At 51.4% G+C, this 26789-nt stretch overlaps 10 protein-coding genes across 10 annotated transcripts; 7 read left to right on the top strand and 3 right to left on the bottom strand.

Annotated features, from left to right (window-relative positions):
* Positions 1–624: 624 nt before the first annotated feature.
* CORC01_06630 (uncharacterized protein) lies at positions 625–3563 on the top strand (the record flags this gene model as incomplete). The annotated part of the gene is made up of 6 exons (XM_022618269.1): positions 625–959; positions 1087–1309; positions 1395–1512; positions 1604–1755; positions 1909–2119; positions 2542–3563. The coding sequence occupies 6 exons, from the start codon at positions 625–627 to the stop codon at positions 3561–3563; spliced, it is 2061 nt and encodes a 686-aa protein (XP_022475267.1).
* A 34-nt stretch (positions 3564–3597) lies between these two features.
* CORC01_06629 (uncharacterized protein) lies at positions 3598–6188 on the top strand (the record flags this gene model as incomplete). The annotated part of the gene is made up of 2 exons (XM_022618268.1): positions 3598–5265; positions 5334–6188. 2 exons carry the CDS (start codon positions 3598–3600, stop codon positions 6186–6188), a joined length of 2523 nt encoding a protein of 840 aa, XP_022475266.1.
* Positions 6189–6585: 397 nt separating this feature from the next.
* CORC01_06628 (KR domain-containing protein) lies at positions 6586–7035 on the top strand (the record flags this gene model as incomplete). The annotated part of the gene is made up of 1 exon (XM_022618267.1): positions 6586–7035. One exon carries the CDS (start codon positions 6586–6588, stop codon positions 7033–7035), a length of 450 nt encoding a protein of 149 aa, XP_022475265.1.
* Positions 7036–7059: 24 nt separating this feature from the next.
* On the top strand, positions 7060–7707 carry CORC01_06627 (KR domain-containing protein; the record flags this gene model as incomplete). The annotated part of the gene is made up of 1 exon (XM_022618266.1): positions 7060–7707. The coding sequence occupies one exon, from the start codon at positions 7060–7062 to the stop codon at positions 7705–7707; it is 648 nt and encodes a 215-aa protein (XP_022475264.1).
* Positions 7708–8220: 513 nt separating this feature from the next.
* On the top strand, positions 8221–9219 carry CORC01_06626 (WW domain-containing oxidoreductase; the record flags this gene model as incomplete). Its single annotated transcript, XM_022618265.1, has 2 exons — positions 8221–8365; positions 8426–9219. The coding sequence occupies 2 exons, from the start codon at positions 8221–8223 to the stop codon at positions 9217–9219; spliced, it is 939 nt and encodes a 312-aa protein (XP_022475263.1).
* Positions 9220–9549: 330 nt separating this feature from the next.
* CORC01_06625 (uncharacterized protein) lies at positions 9550–10468 on the bottom strand (the record flags this gene model as incomplete). The annotated part of the gene is made up of 3 exons (XM_022618264.1): positions 9550–9748; positions 9998–10202; positions 10315–10468. The coding sequence occupies 3 exons, from the start codon at positions 10466–10468 to the stop codon at positions 9550–9552; spliced, it is 558 nt and encodes a 185-aa protein (XP_022475262.1).
* Positions 10469–12181: 1713 nt separating this feature from the next.
* On the bottom strand, positions 12182–13323 carry CORC01_06624 (uncharacterized protein; the record flags this gene model as incomplete). Its single annotated transcript, XM_022618263.1, has 2 exons — positions 12182–12672; positions 12813–13323. 2 exons carry the CDS (start codon positions 13321–13323, stop codon positions 12182–12184), a joined length of 1002 nt encoding a protein of 333 aa, XP_022475261.1.
* Positions 13324–15130: 1807 nt separating this feature from the next.
* On the top strand, positions 15131–15448 carry CORC01_06623 (uncharacterized protein; the record flags this gene model as incomplete). The annotated part of the gene is made up of 1 exon (XM_022618262.1): positions 15131–15448. One exon carries the CDS (start codon positions 15131–15133, stop codon positions 15446–15448), a length of 318 nt encoding a protein of 105 aa, XP_022475260.1.
* A 5429-nt stretch (positions 15449–20877) lies between these two features.
* CORC01_06622 (uncharacterized protein) lies at positions 20878–23580 on the top strand (the record flags this gene model as incomplete). Its single annotated transcript, XM_022618261.1, has 1 exon — positions 20878–23580. The coding sequence occupies one exon, from the start codon at positions 20878–20880 to the stop codon at positions 23578–23580; it is 2703 nt and encodes a 900-aa protein (XP_022475259.1).
* Positions 23581–26158: 2578 nt separating this feature from the next.
* Positions 26159–26526, bottom strand: CORC01_06621 (uncharacterized protein; the record flags this gene model as incomplete). Its single annotated transcript, XM_022618260.1, has 2 exons — positions 26159–26188; positions 26260–26526. The coding sequence occupies 2 exons, from the start codon at positions 26524–26526 to the stop codon at positions 26159–26161; spliced, it is 297 nt and encodes a 98-aa protein (XP_022475258.1).
* Between the last annotated feature and the right edge of the window lie 263 nt (positions 26527–26789).

Genomic DNA, 26789 nt, shown 5'->3' with positions numbered 1-26789 from the left:
GTCGAGGGAGACTTGGAGTGGCAACTTTGGCGGTGTGTCTTTCGAGATGAACTCCAGGAACATCTCATCCGGCTGGATGTTGACAGACAATAGGATCTTTTCTGCCCGCTAGTTTCCACATCCATATGTTTCAGAAACTTTGAACGAGATCCATCCAATAAAACACATCTCAAATCCATACTCGGACAACATGACCGATAATTAAAGCGATTATGAAAACTTTTGGGCCCAATGAAGCACCGGACAGAAACTCCCTTCCCGGAGTTAAGTGCCCGATGTGCTGGTTTAATCGTGCCCGTGGAATGGAATTGCCTTTGCATGGGAGTGCACCCGGATCAGTGAATTGGGAGTCCGGGAAAACAGAGCTGCGTTGTACTCTTTGATTTATGTTTGGCATTCAGTAGCTGCACGCCTCGGGTTTCATGTAGAGAGTAGGATACAGAGTCGCTACTTAACTAAAAGAATCAACTCTACCTCAATGAACAGGTCTGAGGTAATGCCAACAACCGAAACAGCAGAAGAACTATCTCAGAGAAGGCTTTCAAGACTTGAACAGTACACCCCTTTTCAAGCCGCACCACCATGTTACCTAGATCAGTCTATGCCGAGGCTCAATTATTTACAATGTCGACTAAGACTTCACATCACAGCTTCACTATAAACCCGGCATGCTCATCCTCAGTTTACGCGATCTATAATGCTTGCCACGCTCTCCAAGCTCGAGACTGTGACGGAGCTATTGTTGGTGGCGTCAATCTCATCATCACGGTTGACCAGCACATGAACACGGCCAAGCTTGGAATTCTCTTGCCCACCTCCACTTGCTATACCTTTGACGAGTCCGCAGATGGCCATGGTCGCGCTGAGACCGCAGGTGCCATCTACCTTAACCGTCTCTCGGACGCGATCCGCTGCGGAGATCCCATCAGAGGTGTGGTAAGAGCAACTGCAGTTAACACGTACGTTGTCCATTCATCTTCTCTTTTACCTGCTACCTTTGCACTCAATCCCATCTTCAAGCCTTTCGTTGCGAAAACGTGTACTTCGTTCCTCTATCGTCTTGCTGACATTAGGTCTTAACAACAGCAACGGAGAGGTTCCGGGCATGGGCATCACACATCCAAGCGTCAAGGGACAGGAGCGTGTTGTCCGATTGGCTTATGAGAAGGCCAGTCTTGACCTGAATCAGACTGCCTACGCCGAGCTTCACGGAACCGGCACGCCTGTCGGGGATCCTATCGAGGTTCGCGCCATATCAGATGCTCTCAACGATGCAAGGTCGAAAGAGAAATCATTGATCATTGGTGCTGTCCGTATCCCATTCCCCCATTAATATCACTGTGTGAATGTTCTAAAGGATGGAGCTGACTGAAGCGTCAAAAAACCATCTCAAGCCCAACATTGGTCACAGCGAGGCCTCAAGTGGCATCTCGGCTGTCATTAAAGTAGCTCTAATGACCGAGTCTGGAATTATCCCTGGCGTTGCCTTGCTCAATAAGCTCAACCCGGCCAGTAAGTCTCCTTTCTATCCTTTCTACCTGGGACATCGTAGTTGCCTCCAATCGCATGTGGCAAAAACGAGTGTGCTGATGAAAGCGGATAGTTCTCGAGGACGAATGGAACGTCAAAGTGAACAAGGAAACATCACCATGGCCGAGCGGGTTTCCAGTCCGCCGAGCCAGCGTCTCTTCATTTGGTTACGGAGGCACCAACAGCCATGTTGTGGTCGAGGCCGTCGAATCCCTGTACCCCTGGGTGCGTCTTTCTGCCGTCTTTCCATCTCTTCCTCCGTTCACTGCCTCTGCTTTCTTTTTCCCCGGGCATGACCATATCTACTAAGTTCCGTTGGTACAACGTGTCTTTAGTTGTTCATTTACAGCAACGTACGCTGATATCGATCTTAAACAGTATCGCCATGCCAAGCCAAAGCGCGCAGCCCAATACGATCATTCCACCAAGCGGCCGGTGTTGCTCACCATGTCCGCACACGACAAGGCAACGCTTGGAAAGGTCATCAAGGACATTGAAAATGTGGCTGCGGAATACTACGCTATCGACCTGGCACATACTCTGAACTTGCATCGCACCATCTTCGCGCAGAGGGCGTTCACCGTTTTACGTGAGGGAAAGGAGGCCTTTACGTTTAACGTAGAGACTACGATTCTCCGGACTAGAGGTGCTCTAATTAAAAAACCTACGTTAGCCTTTTTTTTATTAGCTAAGGAGTAAGTAAATATAGTCGTTTTTCTTTTCCTAAGCTAAGGAAAGCTTTTCTTACTATTTATTAGGCTTATAAATTAGAATAGGCCGGGTGACCCTGAACGAACTTTTAATTTTCGCCGATAATACTTATAATTTAGACCGAATTCTTACGTTGATTACGCCTGCGTTATCTTTTAAACTTATAGACTTTCTTCAAAGGGAGCTAGTAGATGTATCAAGTCGTATTAACGATCCCGTTGTGACCTAGCCGCTCTGTACCGCTATTTAGATCGCTGTCGTTAACCTTTTCTCGCAGTGGGATATTGAGCCTGCTGTGAGCGTGGGACACTCTTCTGGTGAAATTGCATCCGCCTATGCCCGGCCTCATTAGCGCGCCCGAAGCCATCATTGCCGCCTACTGCGTCGGTCTTGCCGTCCAGAAGCACTCGGGTGTAGGCTCCATGTTGGCTGTCGGCCTTGGTGCCAAAGAGGTCAGCTCTCATCTCCCATCCGACCCATCGGAGGTCTGTATCGCCTGCGAGAACTCGCCCCAGAGTGTCACCCTCAGCGGCCAGAACGAGGCCATTGCCAAGCTACGCGAGACTCTCTCTGCCGAAGATATCTTTGCCCGCGAGCTCAAGACCGGCCGGGCCTATCACTCGCCTCACATGACTGAGGTAGCCACTGCCTACGAGTCTCTTCTCACTTCTTCGTTGAATATTCTTAGTGAGGAAGACATCCAGTGGCGCCGTGACCGATCTGAGATGATCTCGTCCGTCACGGCCGAGCGGGTGATGGGCACCACGTTGCTGGATGGCTACTTCAGCCTGAACCTTCGCCAGAGAGTGCGGTTTAGCGAAGCCATCCAAAAGATTGGAACTGAAGACATCTTTAGCAAAGTTAAAGTGGCCCTTGAAATCGGTCCTCACTCGGCTCTTGCAGGATCTTTCAACCAGATTTGTAAGGCGAACAAGTTCGATCGCTTCATATACATCCCCTCCATGGTACGCAACAAGGATGATGCCAATCAGTTGCTATCTGCAGCTGGCACCCTGTTCATTGCCAACTACAACGTCAATCTGGAAGAGGTCAATGCAGCCGCGTACGACGAGCGAGAGAAGCATGCATTCCGCAGACCCAGGACGCAGTATCTACTGGTCAACCTGTCACACTACCCTTGGAACTACGCAAAGTCCCACTGGGCTGAGCCACGAGCAAAGCAAAGAGCAGCGTCAAAGGGAGTATCCTCGGCACGATCTTCTCGGCAGTCCTGTATCGGGACTCTCAGACGGAAATCGGGCGTGGCGCAACTTGCTCCGGGTCCGAGACGTGCCGTGGCTCCGCGACCACAGTCTCGGTGATAGTGCCATCTTTCCAGCAGCTGGGTATCTCGCCATGGCCATTGAGGTAAAACGTCAGGTCCACGAGACAGACGGCGATGGGCAGAGCCAAAAGTCTATTGGCGGTATCACCCTTCGCGATGTCGAGATCAAGACAACCCTCAACATTCCAGAGAGCGAAGACAAGGGCATTGAGATCCTTTTGACTCTCCGTCGGGCTGACGTACCAGGATTCTACTCATTCGCCATCGAATCGTTCCCCGGCGGTGATGATGGTAAATGGACTCTTCACTGCGACGGCTGTGTCCGCGTAGATGTAGAGAGTGACACCTTCGTCAACCAGTCCTTGTCCAACTCCCTTTCTCCAGTCGACGAGAAAGCTCTCAGCCAATACGTTCCGGCAAAGCGCTGGTACGAGGCCTTTGAGCGCGTTGGTTTCCGCTATGGCCGTTCGTTCCAACAGCTACACTACGCGCGCATCAGCCGCGACCTGCACCAGGCTGCTGGCGATGTCACGGTTCGCGACACATCCGGGTTGATTCAGGGAGAATCACGAGCTCTAATCCACCCCTCAACCGTTGACTCTTGTCTTCACCTTGTCACCATTGCTATACACGCAGGCGGACATAAGGAGATGCCGTGGGGCGTGGTTCCCACGCGTATCGAGGAGGTGACCATCACAATGCCCGAATCTGGCAACGTGGGACCAGACGTTACAGGGCATGCTGTCGCTTGGTCTGATGCTTTGGATAACCGGCACTTCATCACCAATGTTCAACTCACGAGTGCGAGTAGCCGGAAGACCGTGTTGAATATTCGGAATCTCCCATGTGTTGCCTACGAGGCTGCTGTTCCAGTCTCGATCTCTGCAACAGAGAATCCGCCACCTGCGCCTTTCTCAACTTCAGTCTGGAAACCCGATCTGTCGAAACTTAGACCAGCCGTTGAGATGTCAAAAATTCTGTCCAGCGGAGAATCGGCACATGACTCACTCGGCAGGTTGGTCGAGCTGGCGGTCTATCGCCAAGCCGTCTCCAACGTGCTCATCTTCGGTTCACCAACCTTGGAGGCTGTCAACGCCGTCTTGGCGCATCTTCCTGGCTCTTCAACCGTCAAGATCAGCTACCTTGGAGATGTTGCCCCCTCGCTGTCTCAGGAGGCACAAGGCCGCGTGAATATCTGCCCACTGTCGTCCGACACCACGTCCTGGGTAGCTGAACTCGGCCAAGAGACTTTCAACCTGGTCATCGCCGAGCATTCCGACTCAAACACGCTGCTATCTCTTGTGAATCAAGAGGGATGGGTCCTTGGATTCGTCTCAGAAAACCCGCCGCCGCCCTCGAGAGCCATCAGTCAAGGGCAGTACCACGCACTTCCAAAAGCAGTCCAAGAACCTGTCTCTACTGTTGAATCTCACCCGTCGGTTCTGCTTCTAACGTTTCCGAGTGCTGAGGGGACAAGCAGCAGCCAGCAAGATCTGGTGCGATCTCTGGAAAGTAATGGAAGCACAGTCACGCGAGTGACATTGACGGAGTACTCCGAGACTGAAACTCACTCATACGTGTTAGTCGACGATACCGACTGTGGATTCTTCTCCCTAGATCGACAAAGCTTTGATGCCCTCAAGAGAGTTTTCGCTACCGCCATCCCCGTTCTCTGGCTCACCAGGGGCGTCAACCAGGGTCGCTCCATGACTAGCGGAATGGCCAGCGGCTTCCTTCGAGTTCTATGCTCAGAGATGGCTGCTTCACGAGCGGTTCTCCTGGATTCAGCGAAAATGAGGCCGCCTAGATCACGGGCTGTACCATTGTGGACCTTGTCACGAGTGCCGCAACGGGGGATTTCGGCAGCGATACCGAGTTCTGGTTACACGAGGGCGTGCTGCAAATTTCTCGCCTCGTACCGAATGATGACGTGAACCGAGAGCTCGACGATAATGTCAGACTGGCCGACTTCCCATCTGGACCCATTCCTGAGGGCAAGCCGATGAAAATTCGGGTTGTGGATGGAGGTGATCTCGGCATCGAGTTATTGACACACGAAGCTGATCTGGCGCCCGAAGATGTTGAGATTCGCGTATTCATGTTGCAGAGACCGTCTTCCAACCCATGGGGTATTCTAGTCACAGGCACCATTTTGAGAGTCGGCCATCATGTGGTCGCATCTGCTGTTAGAATACAAGCCATCGGTGTCGTTGCTGGGGACCTTGGCACCGTGGTGCGCACGTCAGTCTTCACTATCATGGAAGAAGTTAGTGAAGCTATCAACGAACAGTCTCTGCTCGAGAACTTGAGCCTCCTGTCAAAGATTGTGGACCTCACACTCAACAAGACACAACTACATCCCGGTGATCATGTTCTCGCGTTGCCAGGATCGGAGATGGCAGACAGACTAGTCTCACAGCTAGCCGTTGCTCATGGATGGAACCTCGCTATTGTTACTAGCTCTCTCGATGAGGTGAAGCGGTTCAAATCTGACCCAACGATTCGCGGCGCGCATCTGGTTGCATCAGACGGCATTGAAGCCATCAACAAGCACCTCGAGACCAAGAATATCGTCGCGGCGGCCATCTTGGCCCACGACTTTGTGGACTTCGTCGCGAGGTCTGGAGAAGACTTCCAGCTTCTGGAAGATTTCTTCTGTTAAAGAGCCATTCTAAGCCCCTGGTACACGATGTCACACCTTTCATGAGATGCGCCTCCTTCAATTCAACCCTCGACAGCTCAGCACCTTCGACACAGCTCTTGACGCTTTGTGTTGCAGAAATAAATCAACACCCATATCTACTATCACAAGATGACTCTTAGTTGGGTTATGTCAAAGATAAGAATCGTTTCATCAACTTGCAGGACAAAGAGACGCAATTCAAGGTGAGTGGGCGCTTAATCTATCCCTGCCGCCAAACCCGATATACGAGGTTTGGTACTAACGTTCAAATTATTAGATCATTCCGCCTGCGTTATCTTGCCATCTCTCAAACGAAGCAGCCAACCTTCTTGTCGGCTGCCTAGGTGGGCTCGGCCGCAGTCTGACAAAACGGATGATGGACCTCGGAGCCCGTCACTTTGCCTTCGTCTCGAGGACGGGGGCCGACAAAACCGAGGCCGCACAGGTCGTGGCAGACCTCAAGAATGCTGGCGCCTCAGTTTCTATCTTCCGCGCCGACGTTTCCGACGAAGCGGCCACGAGAGAGGTTGTCAATCGCGTCATTACTGAGCGCCCTATCCGCGGATTTGTGCACGCAGCCATGGTCCTGAAAGACGGCATTGTCGAGCAAATGACATACGATGCTTTCGACGCCTCCATCGGTCCCAAGGCACGCGGTGCCGTGACCCTTCACAATGCCCTCCGCGATGTGCCGAATCTCAACCTCGACTTCTTTGTGCTCACGTCGTCCGTCTCAGTACTGCTTGGCAACATGGGTCAGAGTAACTATAGCGCCGCCAACAGCGTCCTCGAGTCCCTTGCACGCTTCCGCACGGCATATGGTTAGCCCGCAACGTCACTCGCGCTCCCCATGATCCTTGGCGTTGGGGTGGTTGCTGAAACGGACGGTCTTGAGGCCTCTCTCACCCACAAGGGACTCTACGGAATCGACGAGTCCGAGATGCTTCGCGGCTTCGAGGTTGCTATGACACGAAACGGTAACATCTTCATGGGCATGGAGCCTCCCTGTCTCAGCGCCAGCATCACGGCCGCAACGGAAGACAACTTGGACCTTTACTGGTACCGCGACGCGCGCTTGTGCCATGTGCGAGCGGCCATTGAAGAAGCTGCGGGAAATCAGAAATCGAGCAATGGCCCCGGTGGTGGTGGTGAGAGCTTTGCTGAGAGTATCCAGAGCGTGTTGAAGAGCGACGGTTACTTTGCCGCCATTCAGGCTATTGCGAGACATATTGCGAAACGTATGTCCATCATCTTGATGATCGACGTTGATGGTATTGAGCTTGATGGGCCTTCAATTGCCACTTATGGACTGGACAGCATGATTGGTGCTGAGATGAGAACTTGGCTATTCAAGGAGTTTGGTTTGAATTATCCTTTTCAGCAGTTATTGTCGCCGACGTTGAGCTTTACGAAACTTGCGGATGTTGTTGCAGAGAGACTATTGGCATTGAGATTAACGGGGTCGCACATGAAATTGGCTCATATGTTACTAGCGTGAGACCTTTACAATTTCGTATTTTAAGCTTGCTCCTTACTGGAAAACTCTCAGTGTTAATGATCAGACCTGTTCTCAAGTGTCCCATTCACGTCATCTTCATGTTTTCCGATTTACAATTCATGGAGAGAGTTACTAGACCGAAAGGGGGAGAAATGCCATCACAAGAGTCAGGCATCTCCGACAGCGAATGTCAGAAGATGGGAAGATGGACAGGATGTGACTTCATGTTGATTGATTCGTAATCCGTACTACATTCATGGAAGGTCGGAATTAGCAGCACCCTTGTTGCCTATTGCCGGAAGAGATCTCTGAAGCGTGAGATGCCATTCGCCTTGTTGTCTCTATCCCTTGCAACGAACTTTTAACGCCATTTTGAAATCCTTCGTAAGCTGGCTACATAAATGAGCCACTTTCCCTCAACTTCAGAGCCTGGCTTTTAACATACACATTGTTCACCTTTATAACATTCACTTTCTCATAACTATCTCTGGGGATCTTTTGCCAAGTTCAGTCATGTCCCGCTACGCTGAATCCCACGCTCAGCCAAATGGCCCTGGCGACGTGCGCCCGACGGCCCTGCAAATCGTCAAGGACGAGGGTGCTGAAGGCAAGCTCAAGGGTGAGGTCATTGTCATCACTGGTACTTCTTCCGGTATCGGTATTGAGACCACTCGCGCCCTGGCTGCCACCGGCGCCACCCTCTTCCTCACTGCCTGAGATGTCATCAAGGCCCAGTCCGGCCTGACGGGCATTTTCGATCAATCCCGCATGGAGATCATCGAAATGGACCAGGCAAGCCTCTCTTCGTTCCAGGGCGCCGCCGCCGCAATTCTTGCCAAGACTGCCAAGATTCACCTCTTGGTGAACAACGCTGGCATCATGGCCATTCCCGACCTCCGCCTTACCGCCGAAGGCCACGAGCTCCAGTTCGGCACAAATTACCTATTGCATTTCCTCTTTTACAAGCTCTTGAAACCCGAGCTTCTTGCTGCAGCCTCCCCGAATCTACCGTCCCGCGTCGTCAATCTCTCTTCTACTGCTCACAACGTCCACGGCATAAATGACCCCGACAACTACGACTTTCAGAAAGGCGACTATGACGCCAGTGTGGCCTACGGACAATCCAAAACGGCCAACATTTACATGGCTAATGAGATAGAGCACCGCTACGGGGCGTGCCACCTACATGCAACGAGCGTCCAGCCCGGTATTGTCCAAACGGGGCTGACCCGGCACATGCCTCCAGACGCCTTCAAGGGAATGGAAGTCTTGTACCCGACAATGAAGAGTATTGAGCAGGGTGCCGCAACTTCAGTTTGGGCTGCCATCGGCAAGGCATGGGAACATGATGGTGGCAAGTACCTTGTCAACTGTGCAGTATCAGGGCCGTACGTTGAAGGGGAGAATAAGTTTATCGCGCTCGGATATGCGCCGTACGCCCATGATGTAGGAAAAGCAAAGAGTCTGTGGAGTCACTCGCTTAAGATTGTGGGATTGCCAGGCGACGAGTAGGGAACAAAGTGGAAAGCGGCACCCAGTATGCAGTTAGATATGTGATTTTATTTTGATCAGGTCACAAGATATTAGACTCCAGAGATTTACAAACCATCTGTGTTATCTTTTCGATTCATTTATACTTGTTGTGAAGGCCAGTCATCTGGTGCCATCAGTCCGGCATATCGGCTACCTACTCGGTCCAGAGAGGCGCATGGGCTCTTCTCCTCTCTTCAGTCTCCAGTAATTCCTAGCTTCAACTAAGTCATCAGACCCCTCCACTGCCCACGATCACTTGTCAAGGAACCCGGGGGTGGCCTCCCAGCTCCGTATGTCGTGTGGCTCGCCCTAAACAATAAGCCCCTTGCGGTTCGCAGTGATCTCATCTTCGTCACGTCCTGTTATGAGTGATGAGGTCCATTTATGCTGAGGGTTGGAGACGGTGATGGCGACCGGGGTACCCCGTCGCTCTCGAGCTGGTGTCATGCTCATAAGCTCACCGATGAGGTCTTGTAAGAGCTCCCAGTCGTCAAACTCCCCTTCGTGCCTAATCAGATTGTCCCGAAAGCGGGGAAAGGGAAACAGATTAATGTACACAGAATGTAACTGGGTTTGCTGAAGGCGAGTCGGGATGAGGCAGGCTGGAATATTGGGATTCAAGGGATAGACGCATGTGTCATCACGGTAAGGACCGCTGATTGGACAGGTGGTTGGAGAGGAAGGCTTATCAGTCCGGCCTGTGGGAAGCATGTTGAGAGTGCGCTTGTTCGCAACAAAAGCCCGAAAAAAATTGTACTGCACAAGATGTAGTAGGTGATTGGTTGAAAGGGGGAAGATGAAGGACGGGGGGGTCAGAGGCTTCTGGGCATCGCCTGCGGTAGTGGGCAGTGGCCCTCGAATGACGCAAGCGCGTTCAGCGGCAAGTTTTGATTCGTTTTTTGATGATGAAGAGACGTCCTGAGAGGCGTCATTGTCGGTCTCGTCGAGGCGCCAGCGTCTAACTTCAAATGGGCGCGACAATGTCTAAGAAGACATCGAGTCTTGCTCCTTCATCCGCAGCCCTGCCAAGCTTATGAGTTCATTAATTTTCGAAACTATGGCGGAAAGACTTACGGTGTGCTCTTTGGTTCTTCCGGTTTTGAAGTTTCCTCCGCTGCGTATTGGCCCTGGCCTCGACATCAGCGTCGGCGCGGTCGGCGTGACAGCCGAACCTGTTCGACTCGCGTTCACTCCCCGATGAATGACGAAAAGTACCGCAATCTGTCATTTTCCAGTGCTACCAGATTTTCAATTATATTGTGCCGCGGTAAAATCGCATTGGGAAGTACGGACAGATCACAGTTTCAAGGTATGAAGAAGGCAATGAAATAGCATGTGATTTTTATGGGACCATGGTGACCAGCAAAATTTTCATTCTGGCCATAGAAAAGAGAGGGAGATGAAGGAATAAAGCGAAAGTACAAGAAATCACTACATAGATCAAGTGATGATCCAAGAAGGAAATCGACGTTCAGCTACGTCCTGTTACATGAATAAGGGAAGCAATTCAATAAGAAGATCAGTCATTTCTGTGAGTAAATCCTCTGACTTGAAAGAAGCTCTAGCACAGAGAAGGACTGTGGTGATGAAATCAATCGTATAGGCAACAATCTTGTCTTCTTGTCACATAGCAATTAAAATGACAGAGCGAATACAGTTTAGTAGCAACTTACTTGGAAGTCCCAAAAAAACGTTCTCAAGCTTCACATGTTGCTTTATCAGTGGAGTATATTTTTCATATCAAACTTCGAATTCCTGACAAGGCTCATAGAATGATGACCAAGACGGCTGACCAACGTTCTCGACCGAATTGGCATTTTTCGTACAACCACCACTTTGTGCCATGTATTGATAGTTCACACATGATGACAGAAATGTGGCTCACCCACAGAATGGAAGAGTGATCAATGAAACGTCAGAGGTCGCTAAACGACCAAAGAAAGGCCATCAGACCTCACGATAAACATTAGTGACTGGCCCAGGAAACTTATCGGTGCATGCTAGAGATACGCAATGTGTTTCCGAGAAGTCATTTGTGAGATATAATCAAAAATCAAGCATGAATGATCAGACTATACGAGAAATAATATGTATTTCTGATTTATACCTTCTTAACTCTTTCGTATGCTCCAATTTCTAGAGTCGTATATCTTGAACCCAGTCAAGGCAGCGTAGTGATCGAAGGTGAGAGCCACTTCGAGGTTGGAATGATCCAGGAGTTCTTAGCAACCGGAAGTGCATAGTAGTGGTTCTAAACCCTTTCCAATGGTTTGACAGTCTCTATCGTCTGAAGTGGATAAGAATGCCAGTCGGAAAGCGGAATGGCTGGTAATTTTGACAGACTGCACTACCAGTGCTCATATTTCCCTGTTCAAAATGATCAATTGTAGTGTTAATGAGCAGTCTTATCAACTGGAACGATTCACTTGTCCATGCATTGGTATGCGAGACCGAAAACCCCCTCAATCATAGATGATGGTGACTTTGGCGTGATCGACCAGTCGGCGACGATTACTAGGTCAGGTCAAATGAACAATTCCCAGCATACTATTCAGTTTCCGATCCGGCGCTCTGATGGGCCGCGATTCTTGCACGAAGTGATGTTGATATTGATACCACACCAAGTCCATGATCTGAGCCGTATTGACAGCAAGAATGAAGAGTCGGTAAAGATCAACCTTTGAATCTGAATCTGATCACAAGTGACACGTACGAGAAAGAACGAGAGTCTTAGTGCCCAAAAGCACTCGCTGGCGCAGCAGCAGGTCAATTTTCACGAAAGAAAAAAAGAAGGAAAGAAATTGCGCCGTAACACCCCGACCCCGACACCACAAACTCCATGACACCACAGCACAACAACACCAAAACACCAAAACACAAACACCGAGACACCGAAACAATACAACACAATACCGAAACACACCACAAGTGCGCAAAAACTCTATGCATGAAGTCTCTTAAACGTTGTATCGACCCCCGAATGGATGATGGCCTCGACGGTGGCGTGGGCGTGGGTCGTGATGGCCAAGCACGAGGCCCAGGTGCCAGACCCCCGGAGTTGAAGAGGAACATCGAGCTTGGAGAGCTCGATAACGTGGGAGAGGAACCGGGCGGCCGCGGGGTCGAGGCCCTGGTACTCAAAGGACAAGCTGCCGTCCGGGTGTTGCGTGACGACCATGGCGGGGGGTGCATCCGTCATCTCGACATCGTCGTGCAGGAACTCGGCGTTGGTGATATGGGGCGGAGGATCAAACAGCGGGGATGCGGCTGCTGGGACTGGGACTGGGACGCCGGGGGGAGGGGATTCGAGGCTGGGGATGATGATGGCGGGGTCGGGCTGGAAGTTCTCGACGGCTGGCTCCGGCAAGCCGATCTCTGGTTCCGAGGGCTCCTCGACGACAACCTGTGGCTGGGGCTGGGGCTGCTTGAGGGCTATCAAGTTGTTGTATGTTAGCTTCATTCATTCCAAAGATCACAACCGACTACTGCTATGGACCCGATTGAACGCGATTGAACATATTTGTACAAGAGTTTGAACAAGTGAAATGAGTGAAATGAGTAAAATCACATACATTTGGAAGCCTTGGTGACATCGATTGACATGGGCTCCGGGGGCAGCAGGTGGTCGTTGTGGCGGGCATTGGCGGCGGCTCGGACAGCAGCAAGAACATGGGAGGCGGAGAAGGTGGACCCACGGCCGTTGATGAGGGAGGAGAGGAGCTTGGTGCTGGCGGCCTTGAGAGGAACGTCACGGCCGAGCCAGAGGAACATGGCCTCGGGGGAGAGGTTGAGGGCGTTGGCGGCGTTGTGGAACCGGGACACCACGTCGGCCTTGTGGGCGGGGGTCTGGGGGACTCTGGTGCCGAAAGAGAGGGAGAGAGCCTGGTCGAGGTCGTCGGCGTCGAGGTGGGCGGTGACCCAGTCCGGCCAGTCGGTGAAGGCGGAGGCATCGGCAGCAGCACGCCACCACGCAAGGTGAAGCCGGTGGAGAGCGGCGGTGACGGAGACCTTGTCGGGGTGGTTGGGGGGGAGAGACAGGAGCTCGGAGAGGCGGGAGAGGGCCGAAGCACAGTCGTACTCCATGGTAGTGACAAGTTCGGAACCGGAAGGGAACTTGGTGAAAAGTCGATTCTCTCTGACGCCAGCACGCCCCGATGTGAAAACGAAAAATCGAGATTTCAAGCAGCAAGACCGAAAAACGACCGGAAACCGACGAAAAAAGAGAACAGAAACACAACGCGAAAGGATCATGGCCGCCGAGGAATCAAGGGTAGAAACATCACAAGTCTTGGGGGGGCATATGGGGCATAAATATGCCTGGGTTCACAATGCCAGCACCACTCACTAGGAAGGAATATGCCCATCCTGCGCCTTCATACTTCGATGTCCTTCACGGTGAAATGGCAGGCGTATATGTCAAATTCGAGAAGGTGGCGTGACGGTTGCCTTGAAAAATGACATCATGGCATACAAGTGCCCAGGTCATCAGGTCATGGGGGGTCATTTGATGCCAGGCATGGCCATGACAGGAAAGAATGAAAGTTGCAACTCGGGCAGGAACGCTCAACTGGCAGAATGATGCCCGAGGGTAGGCATTTCTATGCCTGGGTGCAAGATGTCGATTGAAGTTTAAGGTACGTGGACATGGGAGATGTATGCCCCTTGAGAATTATTTCAGAGTTGTCAGAAAAGAAATCTGCCGGGGTCGAAGATGCCGACTGAAGTTGAGGTAGGGACAGTTGAGTCAGGTATTTTTATGCCCATGTTCCAGTCCCTGGGTGACACTTGGGCAGAGATTAATTGGAAGACGGTTCGTCATGTGTGTGCCTGTCATTTTGGTGCCTGTCTTTCCTGTGCCTATCCCATTGGCAATTGTCATTCAAATCTAATATTTCTGTGCCGGTCTTTCTTTTGCCTGGGATGTTTGTCCCTGTCACAGATATGCCAGTCTTGCTCCTGCCTTCCAAATACTAAGGCATGTCTGTGCTAGGGACTCCCATGCCAGGGATACTTCTGCCCGTCATGATCAAGCCCGGAATAGCTCCTTCTCTACATCCTCTTTTGATGTTAAATTCTCGGGACAAAGTGCCAGAGGTGGCGATCTCAGCTGCCTTGTTCCAGTCATGTGTGTGCCTGACTGATCCATGCCCACGTGGCTGGTGATCTGTGTCACGAGCTATGGCGCGCAGCAATGGACATATGAGGTATGGTAAAAGTGGCTTATATTAACCTAAATAGAATCGAGCAACGCGTGACAATCTGGCTCATAACAGGGATTTTCATGCCCGGGACTCTCCTGCCTGTCACATTGAAGCCGGGGATAGCTCCTTCTGCTTGGCTAATCTGTGCCCGGGTGACTAAAAATCAGATCTGTGCCGGGTATTTCTATGCCCAGGATACTCCTTCTCGTCATATTCAATACTAATACTTAGTATAAACCTCCCAGGGCTTTAACACTAAATAGAGGCACAATCTGTGCCTGGGTGACTGAAAATCAGATCTGTGCCGGGTATTTCAATGCCCGGGATGCTCCTTCCTGTCATGTTCAAGACCAATGCCCGGCACAAACCCCCCGGGGCCCCAACACCAAACAGAGGCAGGTTCGCTTAAAGTACATTACCTCGCCTTCCTGATACGAGTAATTTTATTGAAGCCTCTTCTTCACTCTTTCTTCTTTGTCGAAGACAACTTTGGGTGCGACTTCAGCTTGACAACTTCGTCTTCTCCCGGCATGCCATTCTGAATTTTCGATCAAACAAACACCACTTCTCGACAATTTTCTCAAATTCATCACCTCACAGACACCCAAAACTCAACTTTGGTAGACTACCTTTCCCCGACACCACCGACAGAGGTCAAGTGACTCGCCAAGTCCAACGTCCTGGACAACATGCCCGCCCAGAGCGAGGCTTCAATCGCCGACCCCGCGAAATCTACTACCGATCCAATCAAAGCGAGCCCGGCCACTCTCTCCGTCGCTGAAGAGGAAAGGGTCTTGCAGCTCGCCGCCGAAATCGCCGAGATTGGCAAACCCTTGGCCATTCCCCTGTTCAAAGACCCTTCCACGATGACCTCCGCCTCGCTTCGCCAGTCCCAACTGCTTTCCATCATCATGGCTGCCACCGCGACTACAAGTATCATTGCTGCCGACAACGATCGACAGCCAATCATGCAGCAGAGGGAGAGGCCGAAGCGCGAGACTCGTTAAGATACTGGGCACATGGAACGAGCACTTGAACTTTGGGGGTGAGGCATCATTCCAGAGGCAGAAGCGATCAAGCGACAGAATCTGACTATGCGGGCGGTCGAGATCAAGTACAGCTCAAGAAAGTCCAGTAGGAGGGGAGCGAGTCAAACAATCATTTAGACACCGGACGGGTCATACTGGGCGAGCTCAATGAGAATGGAGACTGTCGGGGCGAATAATAAATAAACACAACGACGGCGTCTGTTCAAGGGTTTAGCGTATCTCAGCCTAGGCGTGAAGACTTGACGCTTCACCGTCTTATACGGGAGCAAGGTGTGGTTCAAACAAGACAATGTTTTGACATCTTTCACGTAAATTAAAACTCACCTCATTCTCTCTCTCCGTTTCTCCGTTGTTACACCTATCGCTAGTAGTGATATGTGCAAAGCCCCGGTCATAAGGTGGCTACGTCCATCTTGCTTGTTACTCGGAGGGAGACCTAGGTAATCAGGATGTCAGCTCCTCATCTAGGCCGACATGCAATGGCTTGATTTTCAATACTCAAGGCCCCCTCCACCTTGTATCCAAAGTCCTTACTTGGTTATCAATCTTTCTTGGTAACACATCCTCCGAGATGAATGTGTTAGACCAATCTTATTCTCGCCAAATGCCAGCCCCCGGGTGCACATCGCGGCAAAGCATGCGGCTGAAATCTACTATTTCCAGCCACGAGAATACTAGTCAACTAGGTGTCTCCAATGAATTGAATACGCTCGTTTAGTAATGATGGCCCATGATGTTGTTTGTGCCCTAGTTCAATAGATTCCTGTGCCGAGGGGTAGTAGTGGACATGGAACTACGAGGAATTGATCAATAATGATGGGTGTGATTCTCGCCAAGCACAAAATACTGGTGTCACTCAAAATCGTGTTCTCAAATATGCTACCTAGATACATCACTCGTCATGGCACTATGGGATAGGGCATGACACGTTCTCTAATTCAGACAACATGAGCGAGTTGAATTCAAGCAGATGTGCACCAATCAAACCCCTGCGCACATCTGGTTTTGTGCCAATCGGGCAGGAGTGGGGTTCAGATGCGGTGCCACATCTTATGGCCTGTGCGTTAAGCAGATGTGCCTCCACACCTGGACCAGATATGCACGCTGTGCTGATTGGCCAAGACATGTCCAAGCCGCTTACCTCAGCGCTAGTGCCATTACCAGGACAGCTTGGGGCCCATCTACGATTTTTACGTCCATCACAATAACAATTTCTTTTACCGACGCTGTAGGACACGCACTCGACCGTGTCTCGACTACTTCCTCTCTCTGTTCCTCCGTGTTTTGTCTTGGTCATGTTAGATCTATGGGCGGAGCAAACCAGTAGCAAACAAGCCACGTATTCGTTTGCGCAAAGTGTGGCTGTCCTCATTGATTCGTCATGCGGTAGAGGAGTGGACACCGAAAAGTTTCTATGGCTCGTGTGGGATGCGTTCTACAGTCGCTGAAAGTTCGAGCCCGCTGTGCCTGATCGCCTTGACTCGAAGCTCAGTACAGCACTAAAAGCATAATGCTTTCATGCTGATGGATTAATTGGTAGTGTCGTGAATCCCAGTGCCTGTGAAAGTTTCGAGGTAAGATCACGAGCCTTCTTGGCTGGAATAACGCTGGTGTCAAAGTTCCATCATTCGGGTAAGAAAAGCAGTCGTTAGAGAACTTCGACGACGAGTGAGAAAGACGAGGGGCGGGCAGGTTTTTGTTTTTGCTGATGTGGATCGACCTGACCGAAACCGTTGGGAGCTCAATCCATTGTGCCCGTCTCCTTCTGTCAACGCCACGGGAAGGTCACCACGATAAGCTCTAGGCTATCAGGAAGAAGGAAAACGTGCCAACCGAGACGAAAACGTACCAACGCAAGAGAACGTACCGGACGCCTTAGGTCACTTTCTTCCGTTAGGCACTGCTGCAGGAATATGCCTTCCGAGAAGCCCTCAGCCGCTAAACCGCTACTTGCTGGGAGTAGGCGTTTCGGGTCGCCTGGCCTCCTTCTGCACAAGCCCGTGGAAGAGTCACCATGGCAGGACCTTCCACCCACGCTGTACTGCGCTTCATTCTCTTCGCCTGAACTCCCCACCAAAGAATCAGAACTTCCTCGAAAACGAGGATCCAGTCACCTGAATCTCCAACTTCCTTGCCTTTCCACCACGTTCGGCAAACAGAGGATTTCGGATTTTCCAACGTTCCGGCAAACAGGCAAACACTCCGCCGTCACATGCATCTCCAGCCACCTCGACGGAATGGTCGGGCACTTTGAGCATCAGGCCACGAGCGGTGAATTGCCCATCGAACCGACACCACTAGAGCACCAGCCTCGAGAGATACGAACGTCTTTGGGGCATGATTAGACTGCCAATCAATCGGTTTCTACCGCAATCATACTCGGGGAAGACAGAGGAATTGTGAGATCCGACCACCTCCTCTCGCTTCAACATCCCGACGCCACGCCCTAGCAAAGATCGCATTCTGCACTTCGCCCTAGCCCAAAGACTTCATGGCCCTGCTGATATGAATCCCAACAGCGAATGATGGCATGGTGACAAGCGATAACCCGTAATCCGTCCAGCAGGATACATTACCAGCTACTTCCTCCATCTGACATCAGCCCATCCCCCCCATTGCCCACGACGTTCCTTCCAATGCCAAGCTGCAATGTTTCAAACCCCCTAGAAGCACCCGTCCGCCTGGATGGATGGTGTTGCAACTTTCATGTCATGATGTGAAGCACCGTTTCACCCATTGATTAGTCAAGAAATTTGAGTGCAAATATTTCCGTGTCACTTCGATTCTTCTCAACGGCGTATGGTTTCCCAGCATGTTCTTCAGGCAGTCAAAATCTAGCGCAGTGAAGCTGCGGCTATCCACTGCTGAGAGCTTCACAACATCGACTGGGGAAAAAAATCTGTACGGGCGAGAGATGATATGCAAAGCGCGTGTGAATATTTTCCTTGTGATAAAGTGAGTGAACGGCCATGTTGGATCTGAATCCGCATCTCTCAACGTGGTTCGGGGTTTGGCTGTCACCAGGCTTGCTTTGAGAACGCGGAGAATGAGCCTCGATTTCCTTTTCGGAAACCTGCCCTGCGCAGGCATGAGAGATAGTCTGGCTTGTGCAAGGTCTGCTTAAAGTGTTGTTGTTAGTGGAGGTGATTTCCGTAGGGAAAGCGCAGCTCCACGTCTCACGAATACAAGGATCAATCAGCTACGTATCGCCGTACCTATTCAGGTTGCAGTTTTGGAGAGGTTTGTCGGGGTTATTTTCAGCCACAATGTACGCCCGTAATCAGCCACAATTTCATCAGCCATACCAAGTACCCAGCCACATCATTTGACCCAGGACTGCGTGTGCAAGGATTGATCCTTTGTGACCTGGGCAGGACCAAACGGGTCGGGACCGCCTCAGATAATTTCGACAACGACTTGCTATCGATTTTTGTCTGGTTGCGAAACAAAAGACTCCAATGTTCAGAGCCGGGTGCACTGCGTGCTGAGCGATGCTGTCACGGATGGGCTTTCGAGCCGCTCGAGCGTTGGTCGACGAGCCTGGCAAACGCAAGGCCACTCCCTGAATGACGCGGGCGAATTTATTCCGACAGTATTAGGACGAATTACGAGAATTCCATGCTGTGTCGCATTTGGCACCGCCTTGCAATCGAAGCTGATTTTCATGGTTGCAGCCACGGGTGGCTTGATGACGAAGATGAGGCACTAGGCGATTGAGTGCAGGGTAAGGTAGGACTTGTCTTTTGAACATTTTCTGGGCGCATTGTGACATGGGCTATGTGTTGGAATCTCAGAGTAGTAGGTACCTTTTGCAGAAAAGGTTGGATCTGGAAGGCAGCTGGGGCCCACACTTACGGGCTGCCCAGCTACCACTTCTGGAGGAACTAATTCCTCCCCCTTCCACCTCACGCGCCAGAGACCAATTCACATCCATCACATCAGCCTCGACCTGTCAACGTTGGTTGACGGAACTCAAGTCGCATCATCGCCCATCCCCATTCCAGCCATCAACGTACATCCCAACGACTCCAAGATCGCAAGCCATCTCGCACCTTCCCCGAACCTCCTGTTCACACCTCAAAATTCACTTCGCAAACCGAAAGGTCTGCCCTGCTGATGTGTGTACATAGCAACACTATCTGACGACCCGGAAACATCAAGAAATGCTCGATTTCCAGTTTGAAAGCGGTGACATGAACGGACACTGGTTGTGACAAGATGCGATCTATTCCATCAGGCGAAATCTTTGTTCTTGAGCGCATCGCTGGGGCCAGTAATATCCAACAAACATGGTGAACACCTATACTTGGCCCAAGAACTATAATTGGATGGATTGGCGTTCAGGTTGTTGTCAGGTAGGTGATAGGTACTTGGTCACCACAATTGACAAGGTGGGTGAGGTGAGGCAGCGGCAATATGGTGTGCGCGAATCACGTCAGCATTTCTGCGAGCCGACCGGAAGTCGCGTGACGGATGTTTCTCTAAGTGCTTTATAGGCATAGTCCTGTTGCACCATGCATCAGGTTCATTCATCTAAGCAGTTTATGGTCTGTTGCATTATGCACCATGTTCGTGCATCTAAAAGTGTTTGGCCTGTGCTCTAGGTCAGGTGATGTACGGGGCGTCTCCTATATCACGTGATCTGGTGGCATCTTCGCGTGGACTTGTGGCAGTGGATACATCTGGCAGTCAACAAACACACGGGCACTCAGAATGGGAAGACCGCAGCGGCGCCGGAAGGTGTTCCATCTCACCAATTCCCACCTTCTCCGTACGACCGCAACTCCCCGGTCCGTCACTCACAACGGCGACTCCACTTGCCTCCGTAAACCCATCACCACCGCGTGCAGCACCTTCCTTCAGTTGGGCCCCGGCACCTTCCCTTACGACCTCGCACAAATCTTCTCCCCAACACATCACGTCGCATTCAATTCATTTCTTTTCATTTCAATTCAATGCGCACGCACACACAAGCACGACGTGCGATCAGTTCGCCATCAATAGTTCTCTTTGGTTCAAGCTCCATCTGTACCTACCATTCTCTACATACGGCAGTAAATCCCATTAATTCCCCCCGACCTGGCACTACTGAACCCCACCACCACATCTACTTCCCATCATCTCCCACGGTTTTCCACCCGCCGCACCACCTCTCGTTGCATCACAACGACAACAACGCGTTCGCCCGCCACGGCGCTGAGAAGGAAACTTTCCCATCTTATTCACTGCTCTCATTGTGGCGCGTCAACCATCGGCGCAGCGCTACGACCCACGCGACTATACGGCGACCCGCGGCCAAACACACCCAATCCTAACCACGCCCGTCACCTCACTCATCACCCACCATGCCATCGCTATCAGTTCAAAGCTCCAGTCGTCCCACGACAATGTCAAGACCTGCGTCATCACTAAAGCCAATAGGCGTCGAGAAAGAGCTGGACAGGGAGCTCAAGTCCTTTGTAGCGGAGTTTGAGAAACATGTTGAGGGCCTCGATAAGTTTCTGGCCGCCTTCAACACCATCTGCACCACCTACGCCACTCACTTTTCGCGCGATGAGATCTTTGACCGTATGCCACCAGAAGTGCGACGATGGATAGAGACGCTGGCGCACTCCAACAACAATCGGATCCAGAGACTCGCCGTTCGCGCCGCCTTCAATTGGAATGTCGACGTCAACGTTGTTGCAACCGCATTCGCTGATGTCAAGAGTCGGCGCTTTTTCGAATCCATCCTCAAGCTCTCCACCCATGCCGACTGGCCCACAGCCCTTCGACTTCTACAAGACGCCAGACACCACCGTATCAATGGTGATCCACAACAAAGGATTTCAAGCACCCGTGACTGGGCGCCCGCCGATGCTTGCCGCGCCCTGAGCAACCATCTCCTCGCCGATTCCATCTTGGTTGAGTCGCCACCAAGACCGCCTCAGCAGCACGAGCCCAAGCCTGACACCGCGCAAAAACCTGCGCCTAAGCCCGAACCTATCCCTCTCGGTCCCAAGAGACCCAAGCTGACGCACGGCGACATTAGCAAGCAGTGTAGTTTATCTCCAGAAGAGCCGAGGCGCGAGCCCGCCAAATCGCTATTCGAGGATCGTAGCGTGTTCGAGCCTCTGCACATGGGCGATTCGCGGGGCAGCATCAGTCCTCTTAGGAAGGGCAAGGCACAAGTGACACAATTCTCCCCCCTCATTTCTCGCACATCCAAGCCGCTCATCGCCTCCGACCCAAGCACCAACGTCAGCAAAGACGGCGACTATTTCCCTCCTGATTCATTCTCCGACGACGACATCCCCAGTCCTATTGGCAAGGGGAAAGATGCAGTTCGTACAACTTTTCTCCCCCGCTCGGGCGCCCGCAAACGCAAGTTTCGCCAATCCCAGATAGCCAAGGCCACCCAGCACGTGGAGGATGATGCAACCCTCAATTCTGCCCTACAAGGCGAGGTGGACAACGATGATACACGTTTCGATAGCGGCTTGGGCTTCGCTAGCAATGGAAATGACAACAGCTCCAGCGACGGATCCAACCATGGCGATGTGGACGAATCCGACCTAGAGGACGACCAGAGCCTCGGGCTTAACTTTTCTTTTTACGATCACAATTCCCCTGTTGGCGAAGCCGACGCGGGCACTTCTCTCAATCTTCCGCCAGGCTCAAAGACCATCACCGCTGAGGGACCAATTGCACCAGTTCAAGATCCTTCTCAAGACGCTCCAGAGTCGCACAGCCCTCCGCCAGCGATCGCACCCGTCCCAGATACCCCCCAAAGCACACCAATGCCAAACCATGATCCGGAGGTGATTGAAATCGGCTCAGACATCATCCAGGGCAATCAAGAGCCCAGCGGTGATCCGGCGACAGTCAAACCAGCCGCTGGTGTCCTCCAGGGCCCCACAACAAGACATAGGGCAAGGCTGGTCAGTCTGGTCACCATGGCAGGTGTTGGAGACTCGCTTGCCAAGGGCGTTATGCTGAAGGACCCGCCGTTGAACGCGATGCTCCAGGTCATCGCCGACAGTTTCCCGGGAGCGATGTCTTTGTCAAGCCTCAGCGCTAATTGGGGCACGTTCTCTCCCCAACATCTCGAGCAGATCGCGACCGCCCAGAAGCTTCTGGTCCCATTGCACCTTGAAACACACGTTCACTGGGCTTTGGCCGTATTGACACCAAACACCAAGAGGATCGAGATCTTTGACTCGCTGTCGTCCAACGCCCACCATGCGGATACGGAGAGGCGCATCAAGAAGCTTATCCCGAGAGCATATCCTAGGGAGACGCCACAGGATTGGAGGATCATTCGGCAGGGTGCCATTCAGCAGCGAAATGGCGTCGACTGCGGTGTGATGGTCTTGGTCCACGCAATGCACTATCTAAGCCGCACGATGCTGCCCGAATCCATCAACACTGACCTATGGAGGGATGTGTTTCGCGACACTTTGGCAACAATGCAATGCAAGATGATGGACGGACAGTCCGCGGCGCGAGACACAGCCTTTCTTGGTCCAGTACCTGTCGCCGCCATGCGCTCCCTCGGCAGACCCCCTACGCCCATGCCACACAGGATCCAAAAAGAAGCTGGCGAAAGCGTTGGTTCCATTTACGACGCACTCGAAGCGCAGAAGAAGGTCATCACCCTGCTAATGAAGGAGGCCAGCAACAAGCTCTCCGATGGCTTGGCAGCCTCCCGGGCTACCCTTGATGATGTCGACGACGCCACATCGCTCCTCGAGCAGTTTGAGCGTGAAGCGGCATCGGTTTCGGCGGCATCGAAAGCGAAGGAGGTGGATACAAAGAAGGATACGATTCAGTCTCAGATCCAGCGCGAAATCGATGCGCGCCGACTCGTCCTTTTGTCTTTGAGGAACGTCCCCAACGTAGACGAGAACGACATTCGGACACAAGAGACTAAGATTGCGGAGCTCGAGGCGGAGGAGTCACGAGCGAACACGAGCGAAGAAACAGAGACCGAGTGGCCGGTGACTTCTTTGGCGAAGGAGTACTTGGCATGGAGGAAGCATCTCGTTACTGAGCGAGTGGAGGAATGGAAGCAGGCGCTGGATGAGGTGGATCGACGCAACAAGGAATGACAAAATCTGATATGCTAATACGAAATGATCATCAACTACTTGGACGGAGCTTAGCGTAATGGGATGGGATGGGACTGCAGCATCATCATCACATGGACCAATAGCCAGCTTCAGGTAGCCACATAGATACCCAATGACATGCGCAAACATGAATTTCGACACCCATCAAATCACGTCTGAGCTCATGGCTGTGTCGAGAGTACTTGTTTTACAGGTGACAGAACATGTCTGGTAGGTTCAGCCAGAGCCATCCTTGGCTTCTGGTATGAATGTACGAGGGCCCGTGAGTAATCATCATGCGGCCGGAAACTTAAGGTCAAGATGAAAATATCCGATTAGCTCAAACAGTCCGTTCTTACCAGTATATCTAAGATGCCCCTAATAAAAATGCCAAATACTTGATGTCACAGAGACTTGACTACCATCTACTCGTTACCAGCACCTGAAGAGCGAAATTGCGCTAATTTGAGCATTTCGACGTCGCAAAAACTTTCCGACTTCTTATCAATGCGCAGTCATGACTCAAGTCGAATTTTTTCATCGGAAACAATATTCCACGAGCAATGAGTGCTCATCATGAAGTGGCCAAGGCCTCACAGATGAATATTTCTAACTTCTAATACAACCTACCGCACATCATTGCCAGTTCATCCAAAGTAAAATAGTTCTAAATGCTTGAAAACTAGAAGTTTCGGACTTTTTCAAGTGAGGTCAATTACCGTATCAAGCGGCTTTGGACCGTACCTAGAATGTCGATAACTCCGGGAACGAATACGAAGGCGGTAAGATAGACCACATGCACCATACATACAGCACACAATATCGAGCTTGCCCAATACGAGTAAGCAGTTCCACTTACGGTAGCTTGACTGGCTGAAGACTAGTACAAAGTACTGGCTTCGCTCAGTCCCTCAAGACCGCCCTGTTCATTTAATCATAGAAGCGGACAGAAGCATGATCGTCACCTCTCCACCGACAGGTAAGAGCCACTAAAAGGCCGGCGAGTGTGTCATTAAGGGAATCTTGGAACCAATTTGTATCTGGATAGATTCAAACAGTCTTTGCAAATTTCATTCCACGTAACCGCACAACCCTGCCGCGGCTGACGAGAGAAGTTAATGGTTGTCCATCACTTTAGCTTTGAAATTCGGGTACGTGAGGGATGAGCAAAAGCTTAATCAAGCGCACAAGGAAAAAAATCTCCGTCAAGGCCTTTGATAAGTTCCCGGGATACCTAATCAAGCCTAATCTTGCGGTCGAGGTATAAGAGGCCGACTGCCATAGTACTTGCACCGAGAATATGCATGATGCGACATCAAAATTCTTAAGCACACCTGCAGCAGTATCAAGCTTTCATCGAAATGGAGGCTCCTCATCGCTTACGCAACGTTCTGGATGTTCTTATCATCGGAGGAGGACCTGCTGGATTGTCGGCAGCCTTGGCCCTTGGACGTGTTCCCCGCAGTGTAGCTGTTTTCGATTCTGGCCGATACCGCAACAGCTACAGCAGCCATGTTCACACCGTTGCACTCCACGATCATCAAGACCCGACCCAGCTCAGGGACGGCATTAGGGATGAACTCCTACAAAGTACAAGGCGGTGACCCTTGTGCGAAGAGAAGTCTAAAGTTTGAGAAAGTTGAGACCAATACAAATGTCTTCCTCCTCGTCGACTCTGAAGGATAGTCTTGGAGCGGCCGAAAAGTTATTCTTGCTCTGGTAAAACAGAACATTCTCCCTGATATCTCGGGATTCCGTGGAGATTGGGGGAAAGGGATGTGAGTTGAAGGACCTCTTTTTTCGTTTCCCTTCCTCCTTCCTGTCGCTTTCTTTTTCTCCAGCTCTGACTCGTCTGGCAGGCAGTATACACTGCCCGTTCTGCCGTGGATTTGAGGAATCGACGGAAGGTACAGCCAGAGTGGCTTTCCTCATTGCAGGTGAAGTCACAGGGGACACAACGGAGGATTTCCTGTTCTACTCCCAGCTTCTGTCACAGTTCACATCTCGGCAAGTGTGTTTTATTGAACGGCCACGCTTCTCAACCATCCCATGCGAAGCTTTCAGCCATGATACTATCCAACGGACTACACATTGAAGACCGGAAGATTCGTGACCTACATCACGTGGGACCTCTTGCCCAGACAGAGGTCTGGTTCTCCGACGGCTCACACGAGCTCTATGACTGGATCTTTCATAAGCCACAGGCTACAATCACTGGAGACATCGCATTGCAGCTAGAATTAGAAATGTCCTCGACAGGCGATATTGTGACTTCCTCACCCATGCAGCAAACAAGTTGCCCGGGATTTTTTGCTGCTGGAGATTGCTCCACGCAAATTTCTCAGGTGGCAGTTGCCATGGGCGCTGGCGTGAGTGCTGGAATCGGGGCGAATGCTGAACTTGTAATTGAAGATGCTGAGGCCGTATTCGAGCAGTAATACGTCAAAATTCTAGGCATCATCATGGGCTTTGTGTATATAAATGTAGATGCAGTCACTCGATTTGTATAGATGAATAGAATACGGCGTATTGTGATTCATGGGCTATACTTCAAGAACTGGAATGTCAATGCATGTGATCATGAGAGTGAGTCGTGAGTCGTGTTATCCTTGAAGTCAGGTTTTTCAAGTTTGTCAAAACATTTTCAATTTGTCTGCTGCGTTCGAGGCTCGCTATTACCCTTGTGACTACCTCTCCAAGGAACTGTATGTGGAATCTCGGATCCCCGTTAAGCAGCGCTATTTTCCTTGTCGACCAGAAACGGTTGGATACGAGGAGGACGTGGCCAGGCAGCGGCAGCATGCCCTCAATGAGAGTTGCCTTTGTGATATCGCCGTGGCGCTCATTATCGTAGTGTTCGGCGGCCTTGGCTAGAATGCGAGAGAGGGCCACGAGGCCGTTCCTGAACTGAGGTACCAACGCACTGTACAAGCTGATACGAGCCATTTTGTTCGGTGGCCGCGGGAGAGCAAAATAATGCCGACTAGTACAAGGATGAAGGGCAGATTTGATGACCGGCCATTGATTCATCGGCACACATACTTTTATATCCATCTCCAAAAGCTGCCATGTCAGCATCTGGTGTCTTTTCACTGTGTAATGATAAAATCTGGGACTGTCCGTAGCGTTACTAATTCATCACATTCGGACACTTTTGCACGCGCGGACCCCGGCGCCTGCGTTCACGGCAGAGAGTGTCCCAGATCTGA

Source organism: Colletotrichum orchidophilum (assembly GCF_001831195.1).
Source record: "Colletotrichum orchidophilum strain IMI 309357 chromosome Unknown Scaffold_50.1, whole genome shotgun sequence".
In the NCBI taxonomy this organism is placed as follows: domain Eukaryota; kingdom Fungi; phylum Ascomycota; class Sordariomycetes; order Glomerellales; family Glomerellaceae; genus Colletotrichum; species Colletotrichum orchidophilum.
The sequence above is the reverse complement of the archived record's forward strand: the minus strand, read 5'-3'. Positions and strand labels throughout refer to the sequence as shown.